The 11091-nt window shown below is 36.4% G+C and overlaps 1 protein-coding gene across 2 annotated transcripts in view; it reads right to left on the bottom strand.

The window, feature by feature from the left end:
- The window catches only part of LRP12 (LDL receptor related protein 12), a 26271-nt gene extending 20650 nt beyond the window's left edge, over window positions 1–5621 (bottom strand). For both annotated transcript variants that reach the window (XM_026080280.1, XM_026080281.1), the window contains exon 1: window positions 5565–5621. In XM_026080280.1, coding sequence (XP_025936065.1) covers window positions 5565–5574 — 10 coding nt within the window. In that variant the 5' untranslated portion in view covers window positions 5575–5621. The remainder of the gene's footprint in view (window positions 1–5564) is intronic.
- Between the last annotated feature and the right edge of the window lie 5470 nt (window positions 5622–11091).

Below are 11091 nucleotides of genomic sequence, written 5' to 3'. Positions count from 1 at the left end.
CTGGGCTCCCCAGTACAAGAGGGATGTGGCACTACTGGAGCAAGTCCAGCGAATGGCTACAAAAATGATTAGGGGACTGCAGCATCTCTCTTATGAGGAAAGACTGAGAGAGCTGGGCCTGTTTAGCTTGGAGAAGAGAAGGCTGAGAGGAGATCTTATTAATGTGTACAAGTATCTGAAGGGAGGGTGTCGAGAGGATGGGACCAGACTCTTTTCAGTGGTGCCCAGCAATAGGACACGAGGCAACGGGCACAAACTGAAACACAGGAAGTTCCATCTGAATAGGAGAAAAATCTTCTTCCCTGTGAGGGTGACAGAGCTTTGGAACAGGTTGCCCAGAGAGGTTGTGGAGTCTCCTTCTCTGGAGATATTCAAAACCTGTCTGGACGCGATCCTGTGCAACGTGCTCTAGGTGACCCTACTTGAGCAGGGGGGTTGGATTAGATGATCTCCAGAGGTCCCTTCCAACCTCAACAATTCTGTGATTCTTGCTGTCAGCCTGTCCTTTGAAGCTTTGAAGCCAGGCATTGACTTCTCCTCTCTAGCTCTGAAAGTCCTAGATGGCATCTTCTTCCAACAGAAGGCTGTTTCATCTACATTGAAAATCTGTTGTTTAGTACAGCCACCTTCATCAATTACCTTAGCTAATCTTCTGGATAACTTGCTGCAGCTTCTGCATCAGCACTTGCTGCTTCACCTTGCACTTATGTTATGGAGACGGCTTCTTTCCTTAAACCTCATGAACCAACCTCCGCTATCTTCCAACTTTTCTTCTGCAGCTTCCTCCCCTCTCTTAGCCTTCACAGAATTGAAGGGAGTCAGGGCCTTGCTCTGGATTAGGCTTTAGCTTAAGGAAATGAATGATGTGGCTGGTTTGATCTTCTATCCAGACCACTAAAACTCTCCATATCAGCAAGAAAGCTGTTTCGCTTTCTTATTTGTGTGTTCACTGGAATAGCACTTTGAACTTCCTTCAAGAACTTTTCCTTTGCCTTCACAACTTGGCTGTTTGGTGCAAGAGGCCTCGCTTTTGGCCTATCACGGCTTTCAACGTGCCTTCCTCGCTAAGCTTCATCACTTCTAGCTTTTGATTTCAAGTGAGACACGTACGGCACTTCCTTTCCCTTGAACACTTAGAGGCCATGGTAGGCCAGTTAATAACCCTAATTTCAATATTGCTGTGTCTCAGGGAATAGGGAGGCCCGAGGAGAGGGAGAGAGATGGAGGAATGGCCGGTTGGTGGAGCAGTCAGAATACACACAGCATTTATCAATTAAATTCACCGTCTTATATGGGCATGGTTTGTGGCGCCCCAAAATAATTACAATAGTAACATCAAAGATCACAGATCACCACAACAGATATAATAATAATGAAAAAATTTGAAATATTGTGAGAATTACCAAAATGTGACATAGAGACATGAAGTGAGCACATGCTGTTGGAAAAATGGCACCATTAGACTTGCTCGACACAGGGTTGCCACAAACCTTCAGTTTATGAAAAATGCAATATCTGTGAAGCACAATAAAGTGAAGCTCAATAAAATGAGGTATGCCTGTATATAAAATAAATAGCAAGCTTTTTTAATCAGTTTCTAAGCTTCTGCTTCATTAGCATGTGTTTCTTCTAAAGTTTTTGACAAAATATTTTAACATACATTTTATTCATGTGCTGATAAAAATGGAGAATGTGAATCAAGAAGGGAATCAAAAAACAACTCAACTGACAATGCATAAAACTTTCTGAAAGTCTGTCAATAGAGACAGAAATGTTTTTCTACTAAGTTGTGGAGATTTTGCACTTCTAATTTTGGTTGCAGTTGCTAGCAGCATTCTAGGCATTTGACCAAGGTACAGGTCAGTTATGTCTGTGGGAATTTAAAATTACAGGAAAACTGATCAGCTTTGAGGTAATTTACAAAAAGTATTACAAAATGCACAGGCAAACAGCAGAATGAAAATTAGCAGAGTCAGAAATAAGGAGATGAGACTGTAACTGAGCCAGGAGAACAAAACACAAATTGAGAAAGCTACATTGTATAGAAGTGAAGATACATAGTGATGCAAGTCCAAGCTATTTTCAAGTCTCACACTGGTGGCTACAAACTTTTTCAGAGGGACAGAATCCCTCCTGTACAACACATTTATAGATAGGTGTTGTCTCTACTGGCATTCCTCTCAATTCCCTCAACACCACTACATTCTTTGGTGCAACTCAGCTCATGCATCTCCTATCTGTTTTACGCTTTTCCTTTATGAGCCTTTATTAACTTTATTTGTAATTCTGTTTGTTACTTTGTCCTCATACCTCTGCTCAGTAGATTGCAATGTTGTAATTTGGACTGATGTTTCACAGACTAAAGTGCAACATAGTGGTCAAAAAACCTGCTGAGAGGATAAGTTGTGTACATGGCTTTCTGGTATATATGGATTTTCTAACAGACTTTTTAAGCACATGCTGTAGAAAAGTCTTCCTTATTCCCATCTTTCCGAAATTTATTCATCTTCTCACATTAGATTGTGACCATAAACTACCTACAGGATGTTGACTGCTAAACAGAATAGGGTTAATGAAAATATTATGGTACAACATTCAATTTGCAAGTTATAACAAGAAAATAATCAAGAAACCTATGCAAAAGTTATCTAGCAAGATCTGGAGAAGTAAAGTACCTGTAATAACAGTGAACAACATGCCAAGGAAAAGAGTCACTTCAAAAAAGCAGGGAAAGGGAGATTAGGTATTTATCTTCACAGTAATGCCAGGAGATTAGTTGAAAAGATAAAAAGAATTAGCTTTCAATGTGAACCACAAGATGATAAGGTATGCATTATATTGGACATGGTAAGGACATGAATGCAGCTGGATAAATGATCTGAAGGTGTTTAAAACAGCTTAGAATAAAAAAGAGAATAATGTTGTGACAAAGTCTAAACCATGAATAGGGAGGATAATTATTGCATTTGTAACTCTCAGGACCCACCTCAAGTCTGATCTGAAGCTCTACTGGGGAAGGCGGCAAAGGAATCTTTGCCTCCAGGTCAAGCTGAAAAGCTTTAATTTAAAATGCCCTTTCCTCTGCAATACAGAGACACAATGGATAAAAAGGAGTCATAGCAATTTGTACTGTTGTGAACAAAATGTCTTCCCAGTGTTGAAGCCTTTTGAGGAAAAAAAAGGGGGGGGGGATGTGGTAGTGGAAGAAAATTATTTTGCAGTTGTGACAGTTATGGTGCTCCGTGCCCCAAAGACAGACCTGAAAAATCAGACACAGTATATGTCTTTTGCCTGAAAATATTTCTCAATTTTTCAAAGTTTGAAGGCATAAACACTGGTTCATTAGTGATAGCTCATATACATGAGACAACATTCCTTTATTGCTGTTGGTAGAAAATGTGTGCTCACATATTAGAGGTATACCTGCACACTGGCACGTATAATATAAAGCAGAAGCATAACTACCAGAGACCACAGAAGTCTGYGCTATTAACACATAATTTAGTTAGGTCAGTCATGTAGCTTTACAGCATGACAGGAAATCTACCATCAAGACAAATCATTTCATTTTAAATCCTTTTTCAGCAGCAACTGTCCAAGAACATCTCTTGCTTGGTCTCAACACCAAATCAAAGTGGGATATAGAAAGATTAAAAGTGAGATGTCTTTGGTTCTATTTGACTCAAAATTCTCTTGACTTAAAATTCTCCTGATAAATGAAAGTTAATGGAAATATGATCTGCAAATTCAAAAAGAAAAAGTTTGGGAAACCCACAGATTATTTCAAAGGAATTCACAAATTATATACAGTCCATCCTCATCTTTTATACTTGGACTATGCACCTATATTGCAAGACGTCTACACACACAAATGTGAGGAGAACACCACTGGGTCTGCCTTCATACTTTCTTTGGGTTTTCATTAGCACCCCTCCCCCCCATCCCAAAATTCTAACACTGAGGAACTTTCACTATACATTAAGAACAGTGTGATATTTATTCTTCCCCCAGCTGGAAAGCGGATCTTTCCTCTCAGGAGCTAAAGGTCTCTTTACCAGCTGCTGTTATCTCGCATAGAAAGTACATTGCGTTCTCCTCCTCCTGGCACTGCCTGCGGCAGCACACTAGCCAAAGGACTGAAAGCGGAGTCACAAATTCCATTCGCCTCTCGCCTAGCAAAGGCTTTTCTGCCTGTATTGCGACCTGTGACACGGACTGTTGCAGTAAACAAAAGGGTGAGGGGTCATTAAAACATATCCTGAAAACTGCATAGCTAGTTTTTAGGCTGTCTTTGTTGCTGGATACAACCCAATGTCAGCAACAATTGTTTGAAGAGCGGCAAGTACCTGTGCTGTTATTTATTATTTACAGTGTGCCATAAATATACTGAATATGACACTTGGTGCATTATTGCTTTTGAAAAGCAACAACATTTTTGATGATGAAGCAGAAGAATGGGTAGCAAACAGCTACTACAATTAGACTTTGACATGTCTTCGTGCGGCAAAAAATGAAAGGGAAAGAGAAGGTAGTATGCTGTGACAGGGACCATCCACTGACAGTATATACATCTAAAAATTTAACTGTATATACAAATAGCAATTCAGTTTTTGAAGCTACACTGCATGAATACCTACAGCAAGATATGCAAACTACAGTCAAAAGGAGGAGTTTGTTTATTGACTCATATTTTAGGAAAAGGGTTTCAAAAATCACTTTGGTTTCCAGGGATTAGTAGGAGTTTTCCTTTGAAAAGGAGAGTCCTCACTTGCCTAACTCCACACATTCTGAACATATCTGTATTACAGAATTGTAAAATACCATCTGTAGCTTAGCTGATGCTGTTTAAGATCTGAAGAATGAAGACTACGCACTGGTATCACCTAATGCCTTAATGGACATGCATTCACATTGCTAGTACAGAATATTCCCAACTGTAGCTGTTGCCCAGATGAGGCCCAAGATTTACAACAACAGAGCTGTAATGAAGCACTGGGTTTGGTTTACTAGAAGAGAACGTAGCAACCTTTGAACAATGTCTGTCGCTATTGTACCCTATATTCTCCGAGCAGCTCATCAGTTTCTCAGTTTTATGAGTTCTAAATTTCTTTTTTCTTTTATTAAAGAAACTGTGCAGTCAAGTGTATAGCAGTTTCAGCTACTGCTTCAAACTAATCAGGTGAAATGCATAACTCCTGGATTTTTATTATTTGATAGTAACAGTGTCCAAAATTACATTTCAAAAAAATTCATTTCACAAAAACTTCACTGTGGAAAGAAAATACCAATTCAACTTAAACCAACTTTTCTCTTAGTTCAATGTTTGTATGGAAAAATAATTAAGCAGTCCACTTAGAAAGCCATAATCTGTTCATGAGCATGCAGGTATCAATTTTATCTTATGAGAATTTTTCCATGTTCCAGTTGCTTCATTCCTTATTACATGCTGCAAAAGGCAGTAATAATTTTTATAGCCAAATATCTCTTCATAAGATACCAGGTGGCTTTCAATATTTACTATTTAAGTCATGCATGAAATTTAAACATTACGAAAAATGACTTACCCGTTGACATTCCTGAAATATGCACATTTTCAGAATGTTCTGCAAGAGCACCGTTTCCTAAAATTAAACATAATGAATAAGCTAATTTCCAAGATAAAATTTGTAAAAATTCTTCTGATACCCTTTTACAGAACAAAAAGAACAAAACTGAACTTATTTTAATTAACATTAAATATTAAAGGCCCTAGGCTCATTTTAGTGAAAAACTTTGGGGAAGACTAGAGAAAAAGTTATTATACAATGAAAATAAAAACAAGCATCATTAATGTATAAGGAACAATTAAACATACTAGAAAGTTAAAGAGGGAGTAGTAGTTAGGTAAAGTAGGGATAGTAGTTAGAGCTTTGAGGAATTTCAGACATTTTAGATGGTTTTTTGCAGCATTTTGCTTCAACTCTTATTTTCTTCTCCAAGAAAGGTTTATTTTAATGCTTCTTCCCCATCTCCTCCTAGATGAAGATATCCAAGTAAATGCTATGCAAATGAAGACATCTATGGGAATTAACATTCATAACAAATGCTGCCTACACCCTTTACTCAGAAAGATATTTCRGAGGTAATGGATAAGCTACCACCAAGAGAAATTCCCCAATTTTCATTAAAAATAAGTATACTTGAAAAATAACAGGGGGGAAAAAAAAAAAATCAAAAAACATGTGCTAAACACAAGTTAGAGACAAAGAAGTCACTTCTCCATTTTCCCCACTCAGCTTTCACTCTCCTCTCCTTTACTCTGCATCTTCTCTTTCAACCTTTACAAAAGCCTTTTATTAAACCTTCTAAGCATTTCGAGAAGAGAGAGCTATTTTCAAAAATGAACTGCACTGATCATCACTGGGGAATCTAGAATTTGAAATACATCAGTAAGAAAGTTTTAAAACCACAACTCAATCCCTCAAATTTTTGTTAAATTAAAATTTGCTATGTCACAGATGTTTTTAAACCTGCAAAATTAGTTTCACCAGCAATGCAATATGTGAAGTGCAACATCTTGGGGTAGCAAGAACCTTAACACACAAAGGTTACTCAAAATCCTGTTGTATCAAACTTAAAGAAACTCAGAGTTGACCTAAAACAGATGTATCTAAACAAGCATCTCGGTGCTCCTCAGCTACAGTGGTTATAAATAAAATGCTTCAGAAATTGCTCCTGAGGTTGGCAACAAATAGGCAATGACAATTTTTTACTTCCCAAAAGATCCACACAACATAATTAGAAGTCTGATGATCAGAATTTGTAGAAAAATACAAATTTTATCCCCCCTCCCCAAATCCATGGACTCTTAAAGGGGTTTTATCTTCCCCAGTGTTTTTTCAAGTATTAATTTTACTGCAGATATTTACATATAATAAATATTTACATAGGAGTTGTTTTGACTCAATAAAGATAAAATAAGCCCTCAAAAAACTACAATTATCCTCAAGTTCAAAAAGAAGTACTTTAAAACCAAAACTATTGTTTACAAAAAGTAGTGTGTTAGGGAGCAACTATTTCCAATATAAAATCTCCCTGTAATTAAAAAAAAAAAAAATCTCCTTGATAATTTCTCTATTTTGCACTCAAATTGACTTTTTAAGAAATGTTCACCACTTTGATTTCATTTCTTCAGTAATATTTAGTTCTAAATTTACAAAAAAACCCATCTTTGTTGTAAAGTGATTTTACTTGCAACTGATGATTCCACAGAAGCACATTTCAGATTTTGTGTTGTTTTCTATTATTACAATTAACCTTCAGGAAAACATTAACACATTTCAAGACCTTTTGTTTTAAGTTAAAAATCTCCTATTGAGATTTCATCTTTCAAATTACAGCAGAGATCATTCAACATTTTTATTCCTTCAAAAAGAAGTTACTAGCATGTTTAATTATAGCTGTAGTTGTTATTGAACACTGAAAAAGAACAGCATAAAAAAAAGGAATTCACAAACATTTAGAAATATGGAAAACCTTATAGTAAATTCAATTGAAGGGAGTCAAAGTGTCTGGGAGAAGATTAACTCTGACATTCAGTGGGGAAAGTGAAGGGGAAGAGAAGCTCTCCCCCCCCCCACCTGCCACTACCCCCAAACTTGAATTACATACAAGCTGGCTATGCATAAAGACCAGGATAAAAAAAATAAACAAAAACTCCAGTGAGAGAAGTTCTGATAAAAATACAATAACAAAACCTGAAAATACTGACATAATGCTGAAGTGATAGAAGGAAGTGCAATGTATTTACAAAAGAGCACTGACAAAAATAAATTATAAATCTGTAATAACCAGAAGCATACTGAAATGGGTACTCACATTTAAATCCTGTACACTGACTTTAAAGTAATCAGATTAAGAAAGAACTTAAGTCAATGTCCAAAAATGGAAGACTTGGTATTTTTTTTTCTAAATATGCTCTGTGACCTAACACCTTTTGATACAAAGTGATGTCACCTGAATAATTCATCAAAAGAGGCACTGTTTGATGAAGTCTCAACTCAGATCCAAGTACTATAATATCGAAATGTTTTATTTTTTTATTTCCTTCCCAATAATAATTTGTTACATGAAAGATGAACTTGACAGACATCTCAGATTATTACTTCCTTCCTCTTTTATTGAAAACTGTCACTGAAATAGAGTGTGCTCAGATGTCATTTAAGTGTTACTAACTGCTGACTAGTTTCCGAAATTTTTGGCAATGTTTCTTATATGACCTCAACAATTATGTCACGTGTAACCATATAAACAGCATCCACTAGACTATCTATATATCAGATAATAGAACAGTAATTTCCATTAAGATATGGGAACATAATCACCTTTGAAATTCTTTTTAGTCTATTTAACACAGCATATGAGTAAATAATTTTTCCTTAGTGCACCACTAAGCTTTCATATTTCTTAGATTTCTCTTAAATATTTATTATTCATTCCTATTTCAACCTGAAGTTGAAACAGGCACCATCTAACAAAATTTGACATAAAGTTTGTCCACATCAGTTACAAGAGCTGGTTAATAAACAGGCACTGAAAGACAAACACAAAGCAGCTCAGGCACTAATCCATTGTGCCTGCACCAAACCAAGTTTGTTTGTCAGAAAACTAACCTACTACAGCACTTGCTGTCTTTGACTCCTTAAAAATCACTTGCCTAATCAAGATTGTATGATCACCTTTTATAAATACATATAACAAATCAACAGGAGCTTTTTAACGCCATTAATACAAGTTAAGTGGTATAAACCCAAAATGTATGACAAATTTAGTTTTGCAGCTTAAGATCTGGACAGCAACTGGATTAAAGTTAAAAAAAAAAAGGCAAGGCTCAAGATTAAAACAAACATTAAAAAAAAAATCAGTTATAGTAGAGTCTTTGGTAAATAGGACATGAGATGTGTTAAACTATAGGTAAATTTTAGGTTAAACAAAAACACGGAAACATGGAACCTTTTTATAAGCTTTCTAGTTAAGTGCAAATGAGCCTGTTGCTTTCCTTGCTGACAATGTACTTAAAGATTCAGTGGTTGCAATCTAAACCAGCCACCTAGTCACCAAATGAGTTCGGCTGTTCCACACTGTAAATATGCTGTAAACAACCTCCAGTTTCTGAGGTGACTTTCCATCTTAAATAATTCTAAAAATTTCCTAAATGTACAAAGAACGGCTTAGCTATTTGGTCGGTCTCTGATTTTGACAGACTCATCCATATAATTTTCTTGCATTTTCAAAGCTCAAAGCCCAGTCCCTTCGACCTTAGTCAGTCTTTCTCTATTGCACTCAAACCCTCCGAGATGCTACCTGGTCTTACTAGCAGGCAGAAATAGACGACGAGTAGTTCCATGAACACTTGAATTAATTCCTTCTGATTTGTGTCTTACAACTGACTGACCTAAGTAGTGAACAAGAAGATACCAGCTTTATCAGCAGCTCTACCACAGTTGGGGCCTTTCTCCCATATGTGCTTATATGAAACCACATCAGAAACAAAAGAAAACAAATCAAATCAAAAAAAGCCATGAGTCCCTACTGCTCCCATGCAGAGTCTGGAGTGAAAAACAAAAATACAAAGAGGAAAAAAGCCATAGTGTTAGGAGACGTTAATTAGTCCAAATACCTTCTGAGTTTCATCACAGATTGAAAAACAAAGACAGGCCAGGGTGTGAGGGGAACATGCCACAGGGCAAGGGAAATGTTATAGCAGTAAACTTGTCCCACCAAATTGCAGAGGAAAATGAAGGGAAAAAGTGTGAAAACACACTGCTCTAACACTTGAAAAGTATGATATCTTTGGGAAAAACAGCTGTAAAATTCCACATACTTGAAACCAAGACAGTAAATGAGATACTCAGACTAACATGAAAGGTAACCTAAAGCAGTAGCCTTCATTTTAGAAGTTTAGCCTCCTACAAGCTTCCTTTCCAACTGTATGCCCAGGATCTCTCTCTCTCAAAACAAAAATATCGGATTCAAATGACTAACCGCATATAAATTCAGAGTATAAAACTAAGCCTGCAGTGCTGAAATAAGCTTCGCCTTTGAGATTCACCGAAATTCACGCACTTCCGAGAAGGTTAGCCAAATGGACTCCCCTCCCTGCTCCAAACTGAGCGGCCTTCTTAGTCCACAGGTCCAGCTTAAACAAGAGGAGTTTCTACATTCCAGCTATCTGAACTTGTAGGTTTCAGAAGAACATCAAGATTATCTAAATACTGAAACCAAAGAGCAAATAGTAATTGCTCTTAAATGAAAACCTTGTTTTAACTTCAGTTTGACTAAAAGTAGTAATAAGAACATATAGTTAAGTGATGGGTATTGTAAAAGTGCACACAAAAACCTGGTACATGCAAATTTCTCCATCACTATTTCAAAATGTAATTTTAAAACTTCAGTTTGGAATGGAAACATGTATCTTGGGACTGAATTAAATACAAACTGTGTTTTAGAGAAATTAACTTGACTGTTGAAATGAAAAATGAAAAATGAAAAACAAAAACCCACAGTGAAAACCAACACATTTAAGTGGCCCTTATTTTTTGCTGTTAAAGCAAGTAATTATTGCCCACCAAAAAAAAAAAAAAAGCAGACATATCTGCATGCAAGCTGAATTCTATGTCAATGTAAGTCTCTGCCATTAGCTTTAACAGCCAAATTATAAACCCCTAAAAACAGAGTTGTATAAATTGAACTGCCGTAACAGAGTGGCTACAAAGAGATAGCTTTTTCTAAACTACCTTAAGTTAAAAACATAATACGGTGCATAATGCTATATAAGCAGATTGAACATGATATTTCTCTTGAACCACAATTATCAGGATAGCTCTTCCTATATATCATATTTTTCCAAATATTCTTTATCATGCTTTTAGACAACTCACTGATCATTTAAACTTCCTTTCTTCATTCTACTTCTAAAATTCCTGTCCACCCTGTAACCTAGAAAGAGTAAACTTGTTTACACCATGATGCTTGTCAGCTGAAGTTACCTTGCATTAATCTTCATCAAACTTTAATTCTAACTGACAAAGGGTGGATTATGTCACCAAAATA

The sequence above is a fragment of the Apteryx rowi genome, unplaced genomic scaffold, assembly GCF_003343035.1.
Source record: "Apteryx rowi isolate R43461 unplaced genomic scaffold, aptRow1 scaffold_514, whole genome shotgun sequence".
NCBI lineage: Eukaryota > Metazoa > Chordata > Aves > Apterygiformes > Apterygidae > Apteryx > Apteryx rowi.
This window is presented reverse-complemented; position numbering and strand designations above follow the sequence as displayed.